At 42.6% G+C, this 27,666-nt stretch overlaps 1 protein-coding gene across 1 annotated transcript in view; it reads right to left on the bottom strand.

Annotated features, from left to right (window-relative positions):
* Nbas (NBAS subunit of NRZ tethering complex) overlaps window positions 1-27,666 on the bottom strand; it is a 312,059-nt gene that overhangs the window by 50,427 nt on the left and 233,966 nt on the right. The window contains exon 45 of the mRNA XM_041639422.1: window positions 2,245-2,463. Coding sequence (XP_041495356.1) covers window positions 2,245-2,463 — 219 coding nt within the window. The remainder of the gene's footprint in view (window positions 1-2,244; window positions 2,464-27,666) is intronic.

The following is a 27,666-nucleotide window of genomic DNA, read 5'->3' on the forward strand; positions in this document are numbered from 1 at the left end:
TTTTAGCTTGATGCACACTGAAACCCATGAACTCATCTCCCGATATCAGAAGAACTTGAACTAACTCCTAGGACTTGATTGTCCCTAATCAGTAACCTAAACCACAGTGTATATGGCTCTCAAAAGAAACTCATAAGTCCTAGCTGCATGACAATTCCTTGTTCCCATTTTCTATCTTCTTCAACTCCTGTTTTATCAGGGTGGAGGCAACACTATACCCTACCTATATTAATTATCCCACTAAACTAACCTTCATCACAATCCCTTACTATGTTTGTTAGAAAAACTCTTAATCATCAAAATTCTATTTAAACCAACACTATATAAAACCATTACTTCAGTTAAACAGTACAGCTTAAGAGGAAATTATCTTCATAATAATCCACTGGTAAAAATGCCCCGTGCAACAGGATATTTCTTTGAGATAGTCACACTTCATTAAAGACAGTGGGGATCGACCTTCCTTACCCCCGACTCAGTCACACCATGCCAGATACCAGAGGAAAATGGCAGTGGCAAACGTAATGGCACAGCAGTAGCAAGAGACGTTCTGAAGCCAAAGCCCTCAGGGCCTTGCCTATCCAAGATCTACCCATCAATACTTTGCATCCCGGTGGGCCAAACTCCTGAATTCTAGTGCCACCTGCTGCTCCTCTGACAAGGCCACCAGCAAAGGACGACAGAAAAATCAGGCCATTTGCAGTGTCAGGCGCAGACAGTAGGGAAGCTGGACCGCACTGGTTTTTACTGAACTCTGAAGCATTACAGGTGTTTTGGACAACAACTATATAATCCCAAGTGTTATATAGATGGTATTTAATTAAATATTTCCAAAAATAGTCGTACAAGTACGTTTTATTAGTTCTGTCTTATCCAAAAAGTAACCAAAGATCCAAGGCACTAAACAGCATGCCTAAAGACACATGGCTACTCAAGAAAGGAGCTGAGATTAGGACTTAGAAGTCATTTTCCACTCCATGCTGTATTGTTGCTCTTTAAACGTATCTGTAAAAACCAACATTACAAGAAATAACTGAGGAAGGCAGCCCCAGCTGTGGTTTCCAGCACGTTGCCGTGGTCACATATAATTGCACACGGCCACTAGACAACAGCACCGCTTTCCAGTCTGTGTAGTTTCCCTGATAACTGTTGGCTGTGTTTGCTCTTTTGGGGGCCCAACACCCAATTCCTAAGCAAACACACACGGAGGCTTATTATTACTTATGACCACCTGGCCTTAGCTTGGCTTGTTTCTTGCCAGCCTTCATTTAAATGATCCCGACTGCCTCTCTCCTCCGAGCCTTTCCTCTTCTCACCTGTGTGTCACTTCCACTCTCGCTCCACGCCGGCCGCGCTCAAGTCCTCCTCTTCTTCTTCTACCTGCTCTTTTTGCTCTGCCAGATTTCTCCTTCTATTTATTCTCTCTGCCTGCCATCCTTGCCTATCCTCTCTCCTGCCTTGCTATTGGCCATTCAGCACTTTATTAGACCATCAGGTGCTTTAAACAGGCAAAGAATCACAGCTTCACAGAGTTAAACAAATGCAGCATAAACAAAAGCAACACACCTTAAAATAATATTCTGCAACAAATAACCCTGAACAATACTTCGTTTTTTAAAACCCCCACATGAAATCTGAACATTAGCAAAATTTCAATGATATTATAGAATACCAGTGTTTATTATGATATATTGCAGTGGCTACACTTAAGTGTAATCTTCTCAAGGAAGACAGAAGAGTCCTTGTGGACAAAGTGAAAGGCTGACTAGGATGGGCCAACCTCCAGGCACAAGGACATATACGTGATAGGAATATAAAGTGAAGACTCAAGGACCACTTTTCATTCTACAGTCCTAACAGCACATTGTTCCGGCTGGGTCTTCACATCCCACAGAGGACTCTATTGAAGGATAAGGCGGTGAGACCTTTTAGGAGACATGATCCAGCGAGAGGGCAGTAGGGCTGAAGAGCACAGTGGGACTCCTGTCTTTTGTCTCTGTCCCCCTTCTTAATGATGACCGGAGTGGTTTTGCTCCATCAGAGCTACCACAGGCCTTTCAGCAAAGAGGCCCACAGACTGAAACCTTTAAAACCATGGCAGAAATAAGGTCTTTCCACTTATAAAATGATTATTTCACGTGTCTCTTCCAGGAGCTAGGAGCTAACAGAGCTACAAATGTGGCTTTGAGGTAAACAGAACAGACATGGCGCCACCCCAGTCATCCCCAGGTTTGTATTTCATACCTGCTCACTGTTCTTCAGACCGAGGATGAAGCTGTGGTTGAGGGTTTCCAGGTGGGCAAGTGATGTCTCCAGGTGAGCCAAGGCATCTGCATAGGTGACCTGAGATTCGCGACTTTCCTGGGGGTCGTCTTCTGAATTTCTTTTCCTTGGTTTCTCTATGAAATGCCTGACTGTCTTAATGGCCTTTCTGGTCATCTCTTCACGTGCTTCTACAGACAGCTTCAAAAATGCAATAATAAAAGTCAGGAATAAAAGCCAGTATTATATTTGGCACATTCAGTAGGTATTGAGGGATAGAAGAAAAGCTAAATTTTAACATAAATTAACCAGTGGTCAGCACTTCCACTGATTTGTTTTGGCTTGGGTTTTCTTTCCTCCTGTGGAGGAAACAAAAATGGTGACATACTATTTCTTCTCCTCAGTTGTAAAGACAGTGTAAACAATGGCAACAGTCAGAGAAGGTTAAGAATGGAAAGGATGAAACTAGACATCACATTGACTCTTGGCCGAAGGGCAAAGACACAGAGCCATTTATAGTTAGAATTTCCAGCTCTGAGCATTTACTCACTGTCAAGTAAAAAAATTAAGACCCATGGTCTGCTGGGTGAGCTGGTGCATGTCAGCAACCCAGCTCTTTCTAGGTGGAGGCAGAAGTATTTTAAGTTTGAAGTCATCACGGGCTAAGTACTAAAATCTTGTCTCAAAAAAAAAAAAAAAAACTCCTAAAGTAACTGAGATGGGTTGAAAGACGGAGGGAGAGACACAGACACAGAGTCATGAAGATTTTAACTAGAATAAGACTACCAAAGGGAAAATTCAAAAGCAATCTAGTTGACAAGAATAACAGTACCTAGGTTAGAATGCATTAGTGGTCAGCATACTGTACAGTTATCAAAACTAGAGCTCTGAAACCAGGAGAGCAATTTTACAGTGCTTCCACAAAACATTAAATTTTAGGAATCAGGACAGAAAATCATCTGTACCATAATTATAGTAAAACTTAAATTATATCTATACACAAAACCAATTTTTCCATATATTCTACATTTTCTGTGCATATAAACATGTCTATAAAATATCTGCAGAAAAATATGTCTGGCCATTTATATATATAGTACAAATACATATTACACCTAATACTATATCTACTACTATGACAAGGTACTAGTGACAAAGTGTGCAGGTTCTGAGTAGCTTTCCTGCCTGCTTTCCTGGCTGTCTAACAGTGTTGTGCTCATTCCCTCGTTCCCCACATGCGGCAGGCAGCTTGCACATTAAGCATACAGGGCTTATAGTTTCCTATCGCATTCATCTCATTTCAAGAATATAAAAGAAAGCCAAGCTTCCCCTTCTGGGATGGAGGAGGAGTTCCTCTGAGCACCTCTAGGTGCCTGCAGACAAGTTCCGACACTGTCTCCTGTTGACCACCCGAGCCCAATTTTTCTAGATCCTCAAAAGGATTTAGTGTTTTGTATTTGACAACATCTTAAATTTACAGATTACTTCTTAAAATTAGTCAGTGATCCATTTCTGAAAGATGGAAGTAAAGTAAAACGCAGGCACCAGTGATTACACTACAAAGTCAATGTTCCCCTACCCAAACTCCAGGCTATTTCAGAGGATTAGTTTGAATGTTGACAGCTGACATTGTCTAAATTCTACCCCCTGGGTTCTGCTAAGCTGATGGCATGAGATCCACACGCTTCCAACTCAAGTGGTTCTCAACCTGTGGGTTATGACCCCTGGCAAACTTCTATGTCCAAAATTTATACTGTAATTTATATTACAGTTCATAACAGTAGCAAAATTGCAGTTATGTAGTAGCAACAAAATAACTGTATGGCTGGGGTCACACAGCATGAACTGTATTAAAGGGCTGCAGCAGAGGAAGGCTGAGAACCACTGCCCTAACTAGACAGGATTAACTGCGGCATTAGCCCTTCCTCTCAGTCAGTATGGCGCTCCTCTCTGTGGTTTAGAAACACAAGACACTGGGCTGGAGAGATGGCTCAGCCATTAAAGGCGAGGCTCAAAACCAAAACTATAAGTAATACAAGAAACTACAAGTATGTCATATATGTTTGCTCAGCAGACCTTCCCCTCCTCTACCCTGAGCATGCAAAGTCGGGGAAAGTAGAGAGGAATGAAACTTGAATCCAGTGCATGAACAGAGCCCAATCAAGAGGCTGAAGCATGGGAACTGAAAACTCGACTCACCTGGCCTCCACACTGAGACTCTGTCTCAGAGAAAATACAAAACGGAAACCTGGAATCCACACCACATGCCATCCAGAGAGTGTGTCCTGACACAGACCACACAACTTGCTTCTGGCCTCCTCTCTGCATCCTAGGTCTGACACTGTCCCAGAGCACACAACTTGCTTCTGGCCTCCTCTCTGCATCCTAGGTCTGACACTGTCCCAGAGCACACAACTTGCTTCTGGCCTCCTCTCTGCATCCTAGGTCTGACACTGTCCCAGAGCACACAACTGGCTGAGCACTGCGACAAAATCAAGGCTGAACAGCAGTGCTGTGAGTCTCTTCTTTCAACTCATTTATGCTTTTTTGCCCCACAAACAAAATTGGAGATTTATCTGAATATGCCAGCTTGTCTAACAGTCTTCAACCTGGTGTGCAGTAGAGGGAAGTCTTGAGAGAAAACTAGCCAGAGGATAGGAAAAGGCAGGGAGTTATGTGTGGAGGTGGGAGAAATGGCAGGGTCCTGAGCATGTAGGTCCAGGCACGTTGTTGACAACCAAGGTTTCACTGACAGTGACAAACACTGGGATGAAGGCACAGGTAACTGGAAGGGAGTAAAGTCAGGTAATTTATGTCTAAGATGTACTACGTAGTCCCAGCTGTCTGACAACTTCACAAAGACTTTTAAGCTCTAGTTCCTTCATCAACAAGATGTGAACACTGGTATCTAACACATACAGTATTAAACAATTAACACAGTATATAACACAATCATTATAGTTCAGAGTCTACAGAAAGAGCTCAATAAATAAGCCTGAGTTTTACTCCAACAAAGGCCCTCCTCCCTACCCACCAGCTTTTCATATTCCTACTTCTCATGTAACACTCTTATACCACCCCCTTTAAAATGAACTCATCAAGTTGCATAGCATGAAACTCAGGCTAATTCAAGACAACTCATATTCCAGTCTCCAGTCACATGCAGAGTCTGTAACTCCTGGGTGTCACTGGTGCCTCAATGGGGTATTTGCTCCTTTTTTATGGCAAGAGAAATCTCTAATCATACTTCAACAGCATACACATGCAGTCAATCTAGATCCAGCAGGTTCTTCAGCTCCCACTTCAGTCGACTGAAAAGCCCTCTGCTCCGGAAGCCATGTGCAACCCAGCTTCTTAAGTGTCCAGTAAGCTGATGTTCCCAGCATCACCCAGCATTGTCTCTCTCTGCACTACACACTCTCATACAATGTATGGCGGTGGCCCTGACTGCCATCAACAGCTTAAACGCTGATCCTCATACTGCAGCATTATCACAAAAGACACTTTCTTTTTCCTGTTTTAACAGATTCAGAATAACTATTTGAAAATAACTAAATAGCACTGTACTGAATGTGAATAAACAACCTAAGGTAATTGTTCTGAGCTATCTAGGACTGTAAGAAACAGTTCTATGCTAAAGGATGGGAGAGTTTTTATCCCACCATGCATTTGACTTAACTCATGATTTCTCCATTTTTTTTTTATAAGGACAAGTTCACCAGGGGATACTCCAGAGCCTGGTTAAGAACTGGAAGTTCACCACTAAACCTTTATTTAGACATTTATTTTCTTTACATTTTACTATGATCAAGGGGATAGGAATAAAGGGAAAAATAAAATTTACCAAAGTAAAAAACAACAGCTTCTTTACTGTACCTGGTAGTCACACAATATCTTCATTACTAAAATTACTTTTAAGGTCCATCAACATGTCATTAATACACAGTTTTAACATGATAACACAGATAATATTTTTTTGCTATCCTCTGTAGTAATAACTGCTATTAAAATAATGTAGAGTTTGTGAAATTAAAAAAGGTAGCTAGCTGGGACAGGTGAGATGGCCCAAGTGAGTGAAGGTGCTTGTGGTTAAGGCAGCATTCAATCCCTGAAACTCACAAAGTGGAAGGAAAGAGCTGGGGGGGCGGGGAGCTGAACCCCACAGGTAGCCCTCTGACCTCCACATACACACAGTAATAATTGTAGAAAGCTTTTAAAGTAAACAACTGAGTTTTTTACTACTGAAAAATAGGTACTGATAATATGTTTTCTAGGTTTCAAAAAAATAAGATTAAAAGCATGAACTTGGCTCATAAAGAAGGCATGTGTGACCAGAATATGAGGAGGAGAAAGGGTTGAGATGAAATGACATCAGCACATTTTCCCGGATCTATGTTCAGAATACGACAACTCTATGGAGTGTCTAGCTTCACTGTCAGTGCACTGGGAGACACCATGGCCTCTCCTGGAGTGTTGCCACGATGATGACTTGTCCCCTAGTGTGACGGATGGATGGCATGTTCATAAGACACCAGCATCCCTTCTACCAGCTGGGCTGGTTGGCTTCCTTGCAGTTGAGATCAGCCATATTCCAGTCAATGAGATCTGACCAGATATGACTTGTGCCATTTTGAAGGAAGGCAAGAAAAATATGCATGGATTATGGTTGTCCATTTTTTCTACCTCAGCCATAGCAGTTAAGAGCATGTGGGACTTATGTGGTACTGACACAAGATGGTAGGGCTCCCACCAGCATGGGTCCTACGTGATTCATGGTTTAGGTCTCTTATTCCATTTGGACAAGGGAGGACCATGAGTTTTTGCACTGCTGTTTCTGACAAACAACAGGTGATAATAGTAATGCCATGGGTAGTTTTGTTGCCAAGTCAGACACTGTAAAACTGTATTTACATTAGGGGTGCAGCTCATATAGCATATATCCATATAGTATGTCATATACCATATAGTTTATCTTATACCATATACCCATATAGCATATCATATACCATTTATCCACACAGTCTATCATACACCACATATCCATATAGTGTAGTTATATATCCTTTATTTATATAGTATATCATATGTCATATACTTATATAGTATAACAGAGCATTTATCTACATAGCATATGGATATTAATGAATATCAAAGTCTACAGAAGCTGGAATATCAAAATTAGCAGTATGTGTTGGATGTTACAGGATTCTATGGTCAAATACTATAAATAAGAAATTATACTATCAAACTACTATCCAGATTATATATAGGAACCAAATAGAGTAGAAAAATATCACAGAAATTCAGGGCTTTAGATGGTTAAACAATTGTTATTCACACACCAGTGGTAGAAGATAATTCTGAGAAATCCACAGACAGCAAATGGCAGGTAAAACCCTCAGAAGATTAAAATGCTTCAGGGGAAGATAAACCAAGGGTATGACATTTGCTGATTCTTTTGCCACAATCCAACTAAAGATATGGATCACACGAGAACCTGATAGCTATCCAACTAAGGATATGGATCACCATGGGAACCTGATAGCCATCCAACTAAGGATATGAATCATACGGGACCCTGATAGCGATCCAACTAAGGAGGTAGATCACCATGGGAACCTGATAGCTTGAAGGCAGCTCCCTTTAAACGGAGAGAGATTATGGAAAGGAGGATACATCTTGGAATTCAATTTGGAATTGAAGAAAATGTCTCAAAACAAGTAAGCAAATAAAAGACTCCAAAGATGGCAGCTTGTGTACACATTGCTAATAGATATCAGGCCCACATGAATTGAGCTAAGTTTCTGGTATGGCGGTACCTGCCACAGCCACAACTTAGATGCTTGTGGACATCTCAGATGTTCTGAGGCTTTGACCTTGTCCCACAGTCTGAGGGAAGAGGGCACATTTTCAAGGACTCAGGCCTTTCATAGCACTATACATGGAACTGTGGAATGAGGTAGGAAGAACCCCACTGAAGTGGAAGGAGGGAGTAGGTTCACAGAGACAAAGACGGTGAGACCCAGAATGTGGGTCTAGACTACTTAAGGACTTCACCCCCATTTCATACAGAGAAGTCTCCAAACCCCACAGGCCAGAATGTACAACTGCCACGCAGTGTCTAAAGGAGCCATCTATGTGCTGGTGGGACTGGGGCAACACCGCAGAGCTTTGACCACTAAGTTCCTGGTCCAGATCAGACTGGATGGGAAATGTAGCCCACTGGGAACTACCTTGGCAAGCATCACTTTTTCTCTGACCTCCATCCTTGTCCTTCTACAATAAGTTTAGAAACTCGGTTCTAGGAACTTTCCTGACCCCTGATGTCACCTCCATGCTCATCGACTCCTTCTATGCAGTTCATAGGCACAGTATTTTTACCGTTGAAGCAATGCCCTTCAGGATAAAAACTGTTTATTAAGTTTGTATCCCTTCGTGGTAAAAGAACTACAGCGAAACTGCTTAGCAACTCTAATAAACAAGCAGGAGAGAAAAGGACCTCTAAAAAGTACAATGAAGCACCATGTTCCCTAAATACTCATGGTCCAGAATGCTCAAATGGCTGCAAATTATCAAAACGGTGCACTACCCCACTGGAAGGCTGCAAGAAGTCAAGAACTACAAAAAGAACAGTTTAAAGAATGTGATACAATAATACGAACTGAGCTATAACAAAACACCATCAGGACAGTGACAGGCCAGAGGGATCAGAAGTCGCATGGGAAGAGTGCAAGGAAGGCCAACTGGCAATGTTCCATTTATTTACCTGACAGACATTTTCCAAGACACGGTGTTCCTTTGTCTCAGGCAGGGTACTGGTAAAACACAGAATTAGATCAAGCCCTTGCCCCTGGCTATGTCACAGTCTAGTTGGAAACATGAAGACGTACAAGGCATTACAAAGAAGCGTGGCTACTCTGTAACTAGGGCAGCTATAGGGAGCTACTGAGGTCTTTAGAGGAGCACTCCATCCAGAGCGGAGGCAGGAAGGAGCTGCTGGAGAGAGACCTTCCAAAGGAGAGGCCAAAGAGCCAGTGGGAACTCAGGCAGAAAAGAGGATCTGAAGAGGTCACCAGTCAATACCACACAGGCAGCTGCAAGCACACAAGCTTGGCTGGAAAGCACGGCACAACAAAGACATGCCAGAGAAGAAGAGGAAAGAGACGGGGTGACATCACCAGAGCCCTAAGAATCAGGCTAAAAGCACTGTTCTTAGATCTTGATTCCTGGGATGCAGAGAAAGGAGCTCTGACAGAGAAAGACACATCTAGTCCTGGAGCTTTTGGGAAATGCCTTGATGCAAAATTCACAGGGACAGCGTTCAGTTGCAGGTACCTTAAGGCTGAGACATCCCGCCAGGAAGACATGCTTTCAAAAGTGAGCCTGCGCCGGGCGATGGTGGCGCACGCCTTTAATCCCAGCACTCGGGAGGCAGAGGCAGGTGGATCTCTGTGAGTTCGAGACCAGCCTGGTCTACAGAGCTAGTTCCAGGACAGGCTCCAAAGCCACAGAGAAACCCTGTCTTGAAAAACCAAAAAAAAAAAAAAAAAAAAAAAAGTGAGCCTGGCTGGACTTTATCATAAAGCTGGCATTTGGAAGAAAAAAAAAGGCAGGGGAGTTGCTTAAGAAAACCCAGTTGCTTCCTATGGTGGAAAACTGGGCTCGGTGGTTTCCACTGCCAACAGCAGCTCTATAAAATATTAGGAAAGCCACGAGAAAATGTATTGGACTCAGATGTTCTCAGCACCAGTTCATTTGAAACTGATTACAATTTATTTAAGTATGATTGCATAGACAGTCTTTTTTTTCATGCTCCTATTTACAAGCCCACCTCACTCCTTCCCTCCCTCCCTCCTCCATGTTTATGCCCAACACTGCAACACGGACCATGTGCTAGGACCGGCCTTGGCACACAGGGAAGCAAGTGCAGTCTAAGACACTCTACCTTCGAACATGCACGCTAAAGGAAAGATGAGGTACAATTAAATATTTCTAAGAGGTACAGGAATATAAATGAAGTATGTAGATAGTAAAGGAGAAAAAAGTCTGCCTTAGGGAAACAGAAGTCTATCAAACGGAGGCTATGGCTGACCTAGGACTTGATGGGGACAAATAGCTCGGGGGAGCAAAGGGAGGGGATGACTTTTGGGTAGAGAAGCATATTAAGAAATTAAACAAAGGCTAGTATAAAAGAGAATGGTCTATGAGCATTACTCCTGCTCTTTTACTGAGCTCTAAAACACCTTAGGGAGATAACATACTCTCAACAAAAACACTGGCTCACTATTTGAAGGAACCTCCTGGGCCCAGAAATGGATGCAAAGCAGCAGCTGGCAGCACATTAGAGGAAAATGGGGGAAATCGGTTTTCAAAATATCCCCAAAGTTTGATGCTCAAAGAGAAATACTATTCCTATGCCAGTCTCAATTCCACACTATCCTGGAAAAGTTCTTGCTAGTAGTATAAAGCGTGTTTGCGTGCGTGGGTTAGAAGAGAGTCAGGGAAGGTTAAGGCTGCCTCGTGGGAAATGTTGAGCAATTGATACTGTCTACTCTGGCTAGTGGTCTTCAACTAGGAAACATGTACTCCAAACAAAAAGAAATATAGATTATAAATGAATTGATGCTGATCCTGATCTCAATCTAGCATTAAATGATAGTCACTCAAGGACTCACAGACTAATTAAGACTAATATTAAACCCCACCCACCGCCTAAGATGTATACTTGAAATTGCAATTTATTTTCGTGTTATTTATTGAACAGCAAAAATTCAGCTTACCTATGTTTCTCTTATTAAATAAATACAATAATTGTAGTAGTAGCTCAACACAAAATTTTAAAAAGAAAACATTAGAAGCTGATGGTCTCAGAAATGTTTCCAAGTTAATTTTTATTGACATAATCACATCTCATACAGAAAACAGACTCAAAAAATCACCATGCTGCATGGTGATGAAATCACATGAAAGTGAAAACAACAAAACTCTGAGCACAAAATGACTATCTAAATCCTGAAGAGACCGAACCCTAGCATGGCTCATCTCTCCACGGAGGGCCCTTTAAAAGGTCTAATGACAAGCTCAAAGCTTCTAGGCCGATTTACTGTTGTTCTAGCCGACACCTTGTGTTAGGCTCATGTAGCCCTCACTCTCAAGAGACGTTCCTTAGAGGCATGCAGTTATAAACCCTGCCCGTTTTGCACTGCAACTCTCCTAGCACCCAGCATCCTCTCAGAAAACATAATGCTTCTCCAAAACACGCAAGGAGGCAACTCTTACCACTGGCAGTCCTTACAGGCAGCGGACGGGTCTGATGTTGCTAGCCCTACTTCTGAAAACCTACCATCTGTCAAATAAACAAAAAGTTTGTTTCCAGTAGGCAGAGTCAGGTGGTGTAGTTGCTCCACCCTTGGCTCCCAGTATCCTCAGTATCTTCCTTCAGTCCAGAGCAGCATTTGAACTCCTCCGCCTGCTGTGTAGGCAAAATGGAACTCGATTTCCTCTGTGCCCGTCCTTCTGTTCGGTATTACCAAATGGAATCTATCTTTACCTCTTTTACTCACATTCCGGCTTCACTTCACTTGGATGAATTGGGGACAGTCTGAGAAGGGGCACTCATCCTGTGCGTCAAAGATGCATTTGTCCTTGTAGAGTAAAAGGACAGGTAGATCCCAAATTTCTATTTGTTATACTGCATAATAGTTTCAAAGGAGAGGTCACTATTTACAATGTGCTGGGACTTATGCCCTCTTTGTAACCAGCTCTAAGTAGGATACAATTTTTATATATCCAGCACAGGAGAGGGTAAGCGAGCCATCTTAGGATCCCTTAGGTACACAGAGCACAGGGTTCAGGGCCATTTTGCTAATGTATTGTCACCTGTGTTGAAATAGCTAAGTCTGACAACAGAGACATCTATTCCTGGGCACTCTGAGTATTATGCCAGGTTGGGAGAGACACTGCCAAAGAAGAAAGACACCCTATATTGCTGAGCTTCTCCTGGCTAATTTCAGTAGTAATGGAAGTGTGTGACTGCTATGAAAAGCTCTGGGGATCCAAGTCTCTGAACGACTCAATGACTGACCCAGTGGCAAATGTGGGAGATGGGAGGGGCTGCTCTGGGACCCAGGGAAAGTCTAGATGGGGTGCATGGAACTGAAGGAAGAAAGAAAGGAAGCCTGGACTTCAATGGCATGTGTAAAAAAACCTGAAGGATAGCTTAAGCTAATTCCTGGGTATGTTTTGTTACTCAGCCACTTGCCAATTAGTTGCATCAGCAGCTTCAAATATTTTGTTCAATACCCAGAACAAGAAAGACTGTATATCAAAATTCAATTAGAGAGTACACATATATTCAGAAACACATGCATATATTAAAAGTAAATAGAACTTTGATGAAGCATACAACCCCTAAGATGAGATGCAATATGATACCTCTTGTTCTAATCTCCAGTCTGTGTTCTGTTTCTTGTTTTCTTTTCAATGCTAACTACAATGGCTTAACCTAATTACAATACCTGCCAATGCTTTATAATGCATAATTTTAAAATACATGTAACTGGGCTCTGGTGGCAGAATAACTTACAGGAGCCAGCAAACATGGGGCTACAAGGGAGACAGCAGTCACTTCAGCTACCTTTAACAGGCTTGATTGATCACTTTCTGCTCTGCCCTAGCCAAACACCTCATCGCTTGCTGTGTGTGCTGCTACCAAATGCTACACGTGGTTTTAGCACAGGACTGACTGTAGGGCACAAGAGCAGGACCAAACTGAGTCTCCATGTTACAGTATGCCAGGCACTAATCTTAAATTTCACACCACACCACACACACACACACACACACACACACACACGATAAAGCAGCACAACTGTAGGTAAATATTAACTCTGCATTACTAGAACAAGTCAGATATTCAGACAAAACATAGATGCCTCTGTCTATCCTTGTATGATTTAAAATCATTATCACAGCTGTGCTCTTATGCCTTAACTGTCAATTACTTACATAATAAAAATGAATCCAAACCACAGAGGCCGTTTTCTTTGCCCTTAGCCTTGCACAGGAAGCACAGAAACAGGGTTGCTCTTCAGCAAACTGCAGAATTATCCAGTAATTGCTCAGCCATCTTTTCCTGACCCACTTATCAGAACCAAGGGATCTGGTATATGCTAAACCAATAGGCAAGGCTTTTGGGCGTTATTGCTTTGTGAATAAGTGGCTGTCCTTTGCTGTAGATTTTTCACTGTAGCTAACTACCTTTCTGTTACATATTTGGGAATTAATTCCCTAGTTCAGAACAGTTTCCCACTGGCAGGTCTCCGTTCCTCTCCCGTAGGTAGGTGCGAGATCTGCCTTCCTGCATTTATCTTTATCACCAGGCATTTGGGTCCAGGCATAAAGCATCCCACTTAAGATATGCACAGATATCCAAGGACATAGAATTACTACCTGCCCAAGCTGCTGTTCTGGTTTTACTCCACTTAAAAGATTCCTAACTCCTTATGCTCACTTTCACCTTAGTTACTGATGATTTTGGTTCAGGACTCTCAAGGACAGCAGAAGAGATAATTAACTGCAACCCACAACACCCACAATCAGAATGGTTGATAACAGCACAGCACGGAACTGATAATTTAGAGGCCTGGGTCTCTTCTTCTCTTACAGCAGTAAGTCTAATTCTAGACCTAGGCCTGTAGAAACTGCAGTATCTGGTGTACGTGTTATCTGATCAAGAGCCATCAGTGTACCGTTGATCGTTTATGTAGGTTACCTGTTCACTTGGTAGCCTCTATGTATACTGGGAGAAAAGAAGTGGCACACTGATTTAAATAACCGTGCCCTATTTATAATTTTACTAGAAATAAAGGTTTTAGCTCTTTCTAACCACCTAAAAATGTACTATAACACACTAACCTTCCCTGTAGAATTCCTTGATGATTTAATTCCTTTCTTAACTAGTTATCTCCATTAAGGAGTTTAGAAGTTTACCAGATGTCTGTCTGCCTCTGTCTGTCTGTCTGTCTATTTCTCTCTCTCCCTCCCTCTCTCTCCCTCTCTCTCTCCGTGTGTGTGTGTGTGTGTGTGTGTGTGTGTGTGTGTGTGTGTGAAAACCATTATCTGATTTCCTATGAAGCAAAAGAATTTCAGCCCTGGAACCTGCAACCTGCTGGGGCTGGGGATTTGCTGCTTCAGTTTATATGACTGGGAACATTTCTAACAGGGTAGGATAATGAAGAATGATGTAGAACAAAAGAGAACAAGGAAGAATAAGGATTGAGAGAAGAATAAAGGAACACAGACAGACGATTCCCATTGTGAGTAGATTTCTTACCCCTCAGATCTTTAACCTCGGATTTTTAGCCCCCTTTAGCTATTTGTGGTGTCTTTAATTGAACCATTACACCTCCCTACTTATTTTCACTGATCGCTTTCGGTTTTCCAGAGTTTGAAGGCCATCTTTACTCAATGGATGGAGCCCAAGGAGTGTTAGAAATGAGGCAACGTGAAGGTGCAAACAGTACCATGCTTTCTATTGTTACTGTACATACACAGTGTTAAGAAACTAGAAAGCATTCCCTCACACTGTCCAGAGAACTTACCCACATGCACGCAAGAAACGCTTACTGCACACTGTGGTGGCTGTGATCATTGAAAGTAGATTCACTATACTTCTGTCAAAACCAAGTACAAATATGAAAATTCAGATACCCCAACTTTAAATTACCATTTAAAACCGTCTAATCAGGCACAACTTTTTAGAGCTGAACTGAAAGGGCAATGTTTTAGCTTCATGGGAAGAGGAATAAAGAGGTGAATCACCAAATACCTTACTGTATGTAATAGGACTTTTACACACACTCTTATATAGCCTCACAATAGTTGCTAATGTTTGTCCCACTTGTCTCTCCCCCTCCCTCCCCTCACACACACATACACACACACACACTGTGTCTCTATAAGTGCCCCTGAAGCCGTGTAGAACTGACTCAGAGCTAACACTGGTAGATAAACTCAGGCAATCCAGACTTGAGGTAATGAGCACCTTGCAAGCCAGGGATACAGAGGCTGACCGAGGGCATGGGAGTATGCACAGTGGGAACTTTCTGCTTGTTACATGCATGCATGCGTGTGTGTACTCACACCATATCTCTTTGAACACAAATTAGAAAGCAACATCACTCACTCACCGATTGGGGAGAGTATTCTAGGACTATTTGCAGCACAAAGTCTTATGATGAGGCTAACATCACAGACTACAGCAGACAGACAGGGGGCTCCATGACAGCAAATACCACTGAGATAATTAACCAAGTCATTGGCCTCATCTCTGAGTCACATGAGCTGGTAATGTTTCCATCAGCTAAAGGGTCATTTTTATCAGATGTATACTTGTGTCTAAAATCATTCTCAAATTGATGTGTATTCACACAGGAGAGATGAGGCCCCTTATGTACAAGGGAGAATGTTATCTCAGCAGAGGAACTTTGCCAATTGGGCCTGGTTGAGACTTAAGGTCGGCTTCTGACAGGACCACGCTATTGTGTATCTCAGCACCTCAATTCACCAGACTGAGGGGCTGCGATGTTAAGTATGAAACTTCCTATGCATCCCCGGGACCATGTAAATTTCAACTGATTTGATCTATGCTCATGACAATGTATAAAACCCACACATTGATCCCTCAGGCTTTTCCACATAAATATGGCATGGAGAACCCATCAGGTGAACTGGAGATGAAATGGCCACACTGTGGCTAAGGAGCTTTGCTGAGTGAGTCAGCTAACAGTGTTGACAAGACAATACAAAGTCCTAAGGGGCAGTTTCTAGAAATACAACATAAGGCCATATAAACAGGCACATGGCTGTACCACAGTAACAACCACAGCCAAGCCCCTCCCGACTTGTCCCATCAAATTCTGTGATGGCCTTCACAGTGGGGTGTCCTGGTTTCCAGACTGATGCCCTCTGTTCCCTTCTGCAGTCAGTACAGAGTCACTCCTGAGGTGAAAGTACAACAATCTACCTTAAAACTCAGGTCTAACCAATCACTTCCACGATGAAGTTCAAACCTTTAAGTCAGCCTCCTCCTCTTCTCTCTAGCTTACAGCCCTCTGATTCCACTATAGGGTATCTATCCGTAGTCAGCTGAAAGTCCTCGGTTATTTCTTACTACATTTGTCTGGAATACAGTCTCTTTCAAGTCTGTCCTGCTGTGGGGCCATGACAGGCACAGACAGCACACACACAGACTCAGGAGCAGTACCTCTTCTACAATGGTGCGCTTCCTGGAGTGTCTCAGGCCCAACTGACTTAAGTGTTAACTGCTTATACTTTCTTCATCCACTTAACACCTTCACCTACGAGTGCTCCTCATGACCGCCAAACAAGTAAGAGCAAGTGGCACCCCAAGACCTTAAATTCTGAGGGTTCTTGCTCACAACCTGGCAAAGAGCTGCAATTATCTGGAAGGACAAAGCAGGGCTTTTTATCACAATTCCTCCACTGCACAGGCTGGGGGACATACTCATATACAGCAAACAGGAGTTAAATCTGGCTGTAAGTTTGAAAAGCAGTAAATGGCAGGAAGGGAGCCTGCAGGATGAACACAGTGGAGCAGCGAGAGGCAGGCCACTGAAGAGTCAGTGGTGCCGACTGATGAGGCCTGCCAAGGAAAGGCACAGCTTGGAGGGGGTTATTTCCAGACCTCCTGTCCCCCTCTGTTCCTTTTCATGTTAAATATGTTTTAATATTGGCTGTGTATTATTCTGAGATTTATTTACTTCTCTGTCCTTTCAAGGATTTACACCACAATGCATTTAAAGCCTCTAAGCTTCATGGGAAGGGGGCTGCAGCTTTCCCTGCCTTATTAATAAAGACAACTCTGAGCGTGCATCCCTCCAGACCCTCTCCAGGGGTAGGGGGAATTGCCATTTGTGACTATATGGTGCACACGATTGCTGACCAATTTCCCATTTCTCGCTCAATTATCACCTTCGTCAATTTGAAATGATTTCCCAAGCAAAAGCAGAGAATGAGTTCAGCTTGCTAGCTGGGCAAGGAATTATGATCATCCCAGATGCACCTCTGCAGCCAAATCGGCAAGCAAAGGAAATATGCAATGCAAGGCTTTGAGGCAGGCATGGGCCTGAGTCCTGGCCTATCATGTCTACCAGTTAGCTAACTGTTCTGAATCTCTTTCTTGCCTGGTAAGGTTAGGGATGGGCATGTGTGTCCCCTTCTCCTTTAAGCTCTAGGACCACAACTGGTGTAGATCAAGCTCTATGCAAGCTGTGAAGGACAGTACTTAGCTGTCTTCTAAGGAAAGTTTGTGAAACTCAGAAGGAATGGAATAATCTTTGAAGAAGGCAAGAAAAGCATGTCACAAACAGGCCACCTGTCTGACAACAAGAATCCTTCCTAATGTGATCACAGGTAAGAGGGTTCTTGCTCATAAAAGTCCATCATCCAGAAGCAGACCTAGGAAGAAGTTGGCTTCTGCTGCTACCTGCTATAACATCTCCCACATAGAGGCCAAGAAATTCTGTTAAAAACACCAGTTTAGACCAACACCTCCAGTGGCTTCTCCTTCATTTAAACTTCTATTCAAGCTGGTAACCATTTTATCCCTTGTTGACCTCACCTGCCCCCATTATTCTTCTCTTTCATTCTACATCAATACGCTGGCCTCCTTTTCCTCAAATAACCCCAGCATGCTCCCTGCTGGGGAACCTACAGCATATCCATCTTCTCTGTGCTCAGCAAATCCTGTCCTGTGGCCTTACTTTGCCAGTCTTTTCTCGAATGGCTCTCACACTGAGGGCTTCTTTGGACATCTTCCTTGACAACAGCCCTGTTGCCTTGCAGCCTGAATCTTTCCCTAGTTTATTCCTCACTTGTATCCATGATTATTTCACATGTCTGAATGCAATCATTTTATATTTTAGTTTAGTTTCTATCTCCCACTAGAGTATATTCCTAATGCTAGAGATGTTTGCCTATTCTGTTCAGCGATATATGCCAAGCATTGAGACTGATTCCTGGTGTGTAGTGGATATAATCTACTAGTGCATTACAAATTATCTAAATTTGAAGGTTAAAATCCATATTCCACAAGAGCTTCTATGAGGCATAAATCTGGAAATGGCTCGGATTAACTTCCATCTACATGGAATATTCCATATACATGACTGGTATAGAGAAAAAACCTGACTCCATGCCTAGTCACATGGTTGCTGCCATCTGTGCTCCCTAGTCATGGGGCTTCTTCAGTAAGTTGCTCAAACATGGCAGCTAGGTTCTCCAATGTGTGTAACATAAACAGGCTCAGACTCTGTATAGCCTGGTTATTAATATCCTTCTCACCTCGCTGGCTGTCCCTTCCACTCTATTTGTTTGAGGAACATCAGCAAGTCCTACCCACTTTCTAAAAGTGGAAATTACACAGTGGCTTAAATCCTAGTGAGGCCATCTTGGAAACTCACACACAGCAATCCTCAATGACCCACTGTTCAGAGCTAGGAACAGAGCTCCGAGGTTGCAGAATATCGCCTACCAGGCACAAAGCCTGGAAGTCAAGTCACAGTACTGTTGAAAAACTTGTTTATTGAATGGATGAACTAAGGAATAATATATACTTGAAGAAAGGAAAGACTAGCCAAATGGAAAACCAGACCGACTTCTCCAAGAACCTCCTACGATGACAATGAGGACAACTGATGTAGGATGTCCTCCTGTATATGTGTTACTTTTATTGGTTAATGATAAAACTACTTTGGCCTATGGCAGGGCAGAATATAGTCAGGTTGGAAGGGATATATATATAGAAAGAGTAGGTAGAGTCAGGGAGATGCCATGTAACTGTCAAAGTAGACAGACGCTGCAGGAACCAAAACCTTACTGGTAGGCCACAACCTCGCAATAATACATAGATTAATAGAAATGGGTTAATTTAAGATGTAAGAGCTAACTAGAAAGATACCTAAGCCATTGACCAAACAGTGTTGTAATTAATATAGTTTTGTGTGCTTATTCAGGTCTGGGCAGCCAGGAAATGAATGAATAGTCTCCGTCTATGCAAAAAGTGAGGAGCAAATACATAAACATAAAACCTGAGAGAGCTTGGGAAGGAATGCTAGACACAAAATAACAGAGTTAAGCCCAGCTGAGGGAACCTTAAGAACCTTAATGGTCTGAGCAGTCAGGAAACGAAGGAGCAGTCTCTGCCAACAACGATGACGATGACTTTAAGCAAATGGAAAACGAATAAACCAGACAAAACCAACTACTGAGGAACAGGTAATGCCATGTGTAACCTTTTCTAGGAAAGCTTTCCACTCTCCAGTCTTAGCAAGTGTCTTTTTCCTCAGGGCTGTCTGCATTTATTTAAGATTTAATTCTGGGCCAGCCAGACACTGATGGATGAAGGCGCTCACCACCAAGTCAAACTGACTTAGTTTGATGCTAAAACAGACAATGGAGAAAGAACTAAGAACAACCAAGTTGTCATATGATGTATATACATTCATTATGGCATGATGCACATACAACTTCATACTTACACACACACACACACACACACGTATGTATGTATGTATGTAAAAAGTTCGTACTCTTTTATTATATCATACTTTAACGATTATATTCTCCATTCCTCAAGAATTCTTGCTCCTATCTATTTGGTGGTGTTGACAGTCATACTGGGAAAAAAATTCCAGTTTAGATTTGTTTTTGTCTTCATATCTCCTAAGTTGATGGTTGTCTGCATTTCTGTCTAGATAGAATATCCTTACTGAGCTAAATTCTTACCTTCAATAACAGAAGACAGTTTGTTATACAAAAGCATAAACACTCAGTAAGAATGGAGCAACAATGTTTAGGGCTGTAATACAGAAGCTAGATGAAGGTCAGGCTAGAACGGGATACCTCTGAAATAGTTTTTACTGGGACTGTGCTTCCATTGAATCATACTTCATTTGCTATTCATGCACAAGAAACCAAGAGCAGCTTGAAGACAAGGAGCATGGCGAATATTGCGAAGAATGGCAATGAAGAGGTTCTCCAATCAAATTTCCTGAAAGTATTTAGAATGATACTTTCATTCAGAAATCAGGGGAATCAGAAAAAAACAGAGGTCAATGTGCAAAGGAAATTAATTAGAGATTAACAAAAGACCACGAATTAGCACTTAGCAGATTTAGAGCCCTGGAAACCACTTTACCACACTCCACATCTGAGTTCAGGCTTAATATAAGGCAGCAGCCATCAGCATGCAATCTTCTATGTACTAATGGGCAGCTTTAAAACTTAGTGGTTTAAAGAAATTTTTATTTCTATAAATGGAATTATGAATATCAGACTATTTCTAAGTAATATATAACATTCTAGACTATCTTGCTTGAAATTAAAAAATATATCTCAAACTATAAATATATTAGTTATGAAAGCATATTTGAACTTTGATGGAGGAGTTAATTTCATTGGTTAATAAAGAAACTGCCTTGACCCATTTGATAGGGTGGAGTAGACAGAACAGAATGCTGGGTAGAAGGAAGTGAGGTCAGACACTATGAAGCTCCAGCCCAAGATGGACGTACACTAGAATCTTCCTGGTAAGCCACCACCTCGTGGTGCTACACAGATTATTAGATATGGGTTAAAGCAAGATATGAGAGTTAGCCAGTAAGAGACTAGAGCTAAGGGGCCAAGCAGTGTTTAAATGAATACAATTTGTGTGTTGTTATTTCGGGGCATAAGCTAGCCAGGCGGCCAGAAGAGGGGTGGCAGGAACGCAGCCCGCCGCTCCTTCTACAGAACTTTGGCAATCTTTTAAGGTTCTTATCATTTTGGTCTCAATTTGAATACTTTTACAAAGTTTTCCTGGGCCTATAAATTCTATAAAACCCTTATTTTATATAGAGCCAGGGGAAAGTGAAGTCATGCACACACACCTACCCCTCCAATGTCCCCATCCTTGAGAATGCATGGGCACTGAGAGGGGAGACCATCCTGAGTCAGCGTAAGCACCCCAGGTCTCACAATGGAAACTCCCTTGTCTTTGAACAGAGAGAATATGCACAGCAGAAAAGCAGGGAGGGACAGTGGTTCCTGTCTCTGAAGATGGAAAAAGACTGTGAGTCAATGAATGACAGTGGCCACCAGACATCAGAGGAGACAAAGAGGGATTACCATAGAGCCTCCAGAAATCACTGCCGTTTTCCCTATGTTTTGATTTTAGCCCAGTGAAACTATAGCCTTACATCTAAACTATACTGCTATAGACAATATAGATTTGTGCTATTTAAGTCAATAAATATCTTTTCAGAGGGACACAAAATAAAGTGGACCAAGAATGTGATTAGATTTGGAATACGATGATGAGGACCCGAGGGGGGCTGATTTTCTACTCTAGCGAAAACCTGCCACAGTGGAGGAAGAAGAGGCACTATTTCTTGTTACAGAAAAAACAAACGCCGCAGGTAGATGCGGACTCCATATACGAAGAGCAGTGACACATCCAAAAATGAATACATTGCCTCTAAAATTGTAGGCTCCTTAAAAAGCAAAAGCTCCTTATCTGGTGAAGTCCTCAAACAGTGGAGGAGATAAAGCCAGAATTGGAATTCTGGCTTAGCTACAAACTTACTTCTCACTTTGAAATTATCTAACCCCTGACCTTGAGGTGACTTTGCAAAGGAGATTATAACACTTGCAGTATTTACTGGTGATAATGGAAACTGTTAGGTCAGTCCTGGTACACAGTAAGTGGTCAATAAACCGTAGCCACCACTGTACGTCACACGGGACAGAAGAGCTCTGAGGCCTTAGTTAGGGTCAGTGTGACACTCCTTTGAAAAGGAGCTTTCTCTTTCTTCAGTTTCTTCTTTTGCCTATAAACCAGGAACTTTTCATTATGAGTCTAAAGAAAGCAAATGCCGCTTTACACTTTCCTCTCTCACCCTGCAAGTGACATGGCGGGGAAGACACTGATGTCTACACCTAGCCCTGCCCTTCCCCCTAAGGGTCTACCTGGTTGTTGTGACAGAGAGCTCTTCTATTACTTGTGTCCTTCACTGGCAGTCATGTATGGTTCAGGGTCACACAGGTTCAAGAGTACATCTAACATGTTCATGTGGATACTGACCATTTCAAAGGACCTTGTGTCTCGGTGAACTTATAATGTGTTATCATTTCCATCACCCAGTGCTTTGGCACTTCTGGGTTCCAGGGCTGTGCATGCACCACCAAGCGCTCAGGCAACTTACATAGTCACCCAGGGCCCTGAAGCCCGACATGACCTATATGCAGCATGGTCACGTGATCTACACATGACACAGCTACATAAGCCCCTGTGTGCAAGCGTTAGACAGCCTTTAAGAGCTGGACAAACCTGCTCCATGCTCTTTTCCTGCACCAACTTCCTCAGGCCTGTGCACGTCTCTTTCTCAATAAACTCTTAAAGTGGGTTCTGTGGTGTGTCTTGTAATCCGTTCTTGGTAGTTTCATTGGTTCTGTGTCTCTCTTGGACTGGTGTCCTCTCTCAGGCCACTTGGAATGGTCCTATCTCGTCCTCAATTCCTGTACCAATGGGCCTTACGTTGATTTGACCTAGCCCTTGACCCTTGCATTATCCCAAAGAAGTTTGTAGTTAATTGCCATTTGGTCCTCACCTTTCTTACATTCTTAGCTATGGGAAATAAACTCTCAAAACTATCAAGTTCAACTTCCCCACCCCCAGGATGTCATTTAGAGACCCTGAAACCTCAAAGCTTAATAATGCCTTACAGATTCACAAGCTTATTCACCCTTGTACTAAGAAATGGTGCAAGTATCCTTTAGATAATAACTGAAAGTGACCACCTAATGGCACCTTAGATCCCGAATATTCTGCGGGAGCTCTCTGACTTGTCAGCGCACAGGCAGATGGAAAGAATTTTCTTATATCCAAGTCTTTGTCTGTCTAAGCTCGAAGCTCTCTGTCCTTGCAAGCTGTTCATCTGCTCACATGTTCCTGGCTATGCCACCTGAGCCTGAGGAACATCCTGCTTCCAATCTCAACCCTGTTAACAAACCTTCACCTTTCCAACCTCAGCAGACAGGTACTTCTACCTCTCCAGTTCTCTCTCTCCCCTCATGAGTTGCTCCATCAGGCCCTCTGGATCCTTCCTCCTCTCTTATGCCATGCCGCAGCAGCCACCCAACTCTAGCACCCACTTTTACCCCTCCTCTCATGGGCTTGCATGATGCTAAGGAACCCAATCCTGACACAACCTAGCTGGCCGCACTTCTCCCATTGCAAGGGGTAGTCAGTGTGGATGGGCTGGTCAAGGTACACGCTCCTTTCTCTCTCTCAGAACTCTCTTACACAGAACAAAAACTGGGTTTTTATATGTCTAATTCTACCTCTTTCATAAAACTATTCCAATATATTATCCATTCTTACTGTCTCACCTTTCATGATATTTTTATGGTCCTAAGTAATTACCTACTTCCTGAGGAGTGCAGGGGAGTTTGGGTGCAGGTCAAAGTACATACAGATGAGGTTCCCCAGATTAATGCAGCATACCGCCCACACCCCAGGGCAGAGGTGTCCCAAAGCAAGATTCACACTGGGATTATAACACCCAGGTGGTATTTTAGCTAGAGACCAGTTTATGATTTGCCTCTTGGCAGGTCTCCATAAGGCTACCCTCAAACCAGAAAGCTATAATAAACTATTAGATGTTGTTCAGGATACAAATAAAAATCCTTCTGCATTCTTAGAATGCCGCACAAAGGTTCCCTTGCAGTATACTAAATTTAGATCCAGAGACTACAGAGGGCAAACAGCTCCTCAGGATACATTTCCTTTCCCAGAGCTTCCCCGATATTACGTCTAAACTTAAGAGTTTGGAGAAAGGCCCCTTGACCCCACAGGCAGAAATCTTAGAGCTGGCTTTTAAGGTGTGCCATGGAGGGCATGATAAGAACTGTAGAGAGAAATGTCAAATGCTGGCCAAGGCCATCCGACTGGCTGAGGTGACTGACTGTCCTGCCTGTGCCACTTGCTTGCCCCTCGAGGCGCAAAGGCTGCCAGGCCCATGTTCAAATGAGGTAAAACTGGGCAGTGGGCCCAGATGTGTCCTAATCTTCACATTGGTCCCATGAGACTGTGTCCAAAGTGCCATAGGGAAGGGCACTGGGCAATCAATTGTCCTTGTGCACATTGTTACATGGAGACATCAGACACAGATGACTCCCAAACAGACTTTCTAGGTTTGGCCATGGATGATTGAGGCTGCCTGGGCTCCCTTGACACAACCACAACCATCATCTGTAATAGGAGCCGTAGGTAAATATCACGGTATCAGGACAGTCCATCTACTTTCTCTTGGACACCGGAGCCACATACTTGGTACTGAGGGAGTTTGGGGGACCTACCTCTCTTTCTAGTTTCCCTATTGTTGGGGTAGGAGGACAGCCTTACCTACCTCATCAGACTCCACCACTCAATTGTATTCATTTTTTTAGTCATGCTAACCTGTCCTGTACCTCTTATGGGAAGAGGTTTTTTGGTTAAATTGGTAGCATCTATTTCGTTTGCCCCTTCCATTCGTCTGACCCCAGGCTTGCCAGCAGCCCCTCTCCTCTTCCTCCTAGCTCCAATATGTCATTTCCTTTGCCGGCCTCTCAGGTGGACCCCCTACTCTGGGACACCCAAAACCTCTCTATTGCTAAACCCCATCACCCCATAGCCATCTAATTATAGGATCCTACCAGGTGCATTACCCAAGCTCAGTACCCTTTCTCACTCCAGAGCCTTAGGGGACTTAAGCCTATCATCTCTGACCTTCTATGAAAAAAGCTACTTTGTCCCACCTCTTCTCCTTTTAATACCTTTATTCTTGCAGCTAAAAAACCTAACGGAAACTACGGCCTGGTTCAAGACCTCTGGCTCATTAATTCTGCAGTGGTCCCTTTTTATCCTGTAGTGCCTAACCCTTACACACTTCTTTCCACTATCCCTCTAGGCTGTATCTCCAATGTCATATTGAAATTTCCAGTTAACTATTCAGCTATTGCTGGAGAGAACACCATTAAACACAGAGCCGGAGGTGCAAAGACTGTCAGATGCCAAGGTAGTAAGAAACAATAACAGTCTGGGGATATTCACACCCCCAGATTCAAAAGGGAGACTCACAGAAAAGATGTTAATATAACATGTTTAACATTGACTACAGCGGTGTCTCCTGGATGTTAAGGTAATACCATGATGCTAAAAGAAACAAGTGCCTTAAGGTTTGCTTCAGGGAAAATATCAAAAGGTCCAATAATTCCCTTTCTTCCCCTCCCTCCTTGCTCACTGTACAACTATTCATAATCTTCTATTCCAACACCTTACTACCATAACCATGAGCTTCTAATGCGTCTAAATTTATCTATTTTTATAAATTTAAACATTCTCATAAAGTTCAGAGAGCCAAATTGGACCTACCTGAACAGACCAGACTTGCCCAGGACAACTATCATTTAACTCTTCCCTGGTCTCCCAGGACAAGTATCATTTAATTTTTCCTTGGTCTTGAGACCCCTGGGAAACTCCCTCCTTCATCTTGGGAACCCCCTCCATCTCTCAGAATTCCTGGGAAACTCTCTCCTCCATCTTAGGAACCCTCCTCAATTTTTCATCTTAGGACCCTCCTCCCTCAATCCCCAGGATTTAAAACTTTTTTAAACATAATCTGCCTTGCCACCATCTTGTCAAGTCCAAGCTGCCAGCGGGATAGTTCCACAGAGCCCAGAAAACACTGAAGTAACTAGCTACCACAGGACATGGCCAAGTACCCCAACTCTCTAACATCCACAAGCCAGCAGAAAGTAGTCTCCAGAGACCCAATACTCCATTCCCACCCATCAACTACCTGTAACCACCCCCAAATTTTTATAATAAACAAAAGGGTGAAATGTCATCATTTCCATCACCTAGCACTTTGGCAAAATGTCTAGCCACCCCAAGTTCTGGCACTTCCGGGTGCTTAGGCAACTTATATAGACACCCAGGGCCCTCAAGCCCTATGTGACCTATGTGCAGCATGCTCACATGGTCTATGCATGGGACAGCTATGTAAGCCCCTGTGTGCATGCGTTAGGCAGCCTTTAAAAGCTGAACCCGCCTGCTCCATGCTTTCTTCTTGAACCAACTTTCCCAGGCCTGCACACGTGTCTTTCTCTCAATAACCTCCTAAAGTGAATTCTGTTGTGTGTTTTGTGATCCATTCTCACTCGCAAATTCCCCTTCACATCTTACACTGGCCACATGTTGGGACAATAAAACAAAGGACAACTTCACCTACGTTACATTTCAAACTCCCTAGGTATCTAGATCTACGGTAAGCACTAACTAGAATTTCCCTCTCTGGAGCCTGTGAATAGAAATAAGATAGCCCTTTCCATGAACATGGTGTGAGCTACAGGCCTGCCTGTGTGTCTCGCAGGGTTGGGTGAAGATCTAGATAGTTCACGATGAACAAGGTTGACAGGAGAAGTAAGCCACATTCCCCTCTCCAGTTCCTACCAATAATAATGCTGAAATTTCTACTAAACTATTTTTATATATTTATGGTCCTGCACTCATGTGGTGCACATAAATTCATGTGGCTACAAACATATGCATAAAAATAATAAACGAGTCTTAGAAATTTGAAACTATCTTTTGTGCAAACACCAAACAGAACTGTGAAAGTTATTCTTACTAGAGATGGTAACTTTTAGTAAAGTCCATAAAGTATCAGGGGTCCCAAAACAATGTCAAAGTGTGGTGTGTAAACTATAAGGAATTCTTAATTACTTCAAAGAATTTTAAAAGTAAAAATTGTTTTCATAATGAAAGTAATGTATTATTTACCTATTTCCAGCGTGTTGACGTCATACTCAAAATGTAAATGCAATCGTAGGTGAAGCTGTGAGGACTTACATAAAAGTCACTGCAGGACACTGACATTCCATGTAAGAAGTAGTTAAGTTTATTAAGTAAAATTCACTGTGTCTATCCATCAATATTCCACGTGAAGAAGTGAGATCTGTGCATGTCACTGTGTAGACAAGTGTCATCAGGACACTGAATCTGTGCAATCATGTGAACCGGGAGTTCACAGCCTGAGCTTTGTGAGCAACTTTTTTTTTTTTCCTTCAGAAAGCAGCTGACAAATATCTGGTACATACTTTCTTCAAACTGAAAAAGTCTACCAATTCAAGGAAAACAGTGCAAAATATTTGTTTTTAATGATAAAGTTTGAAAAACAAAATGAAAAAAAAAAGGAATCTTACATCTCTCACTCTTAGCTTGACAGTATCTGAAAAAAAAAAATCAAGATTTATCTGATGAAAGCCTGGTGCTCATGGTACCACATGCAACTTCTTGACACT

The sequence above is a fragment of the Microtus oregoni genome, unplaced genomic scaffold (genome assembly GCF_018167655.1).
Source record: "Microtus oregoni isolate MIOR12 unplaced genomic scaffold, Mior012 000058F_ref0000040, whole genome shotgun sequence".
Lineage (NCBI taxonomy): Eukaryota > Metazoa > Chordata > Mammalia > Rodentia > Cricetidae > Microtus > Microtus oregoni.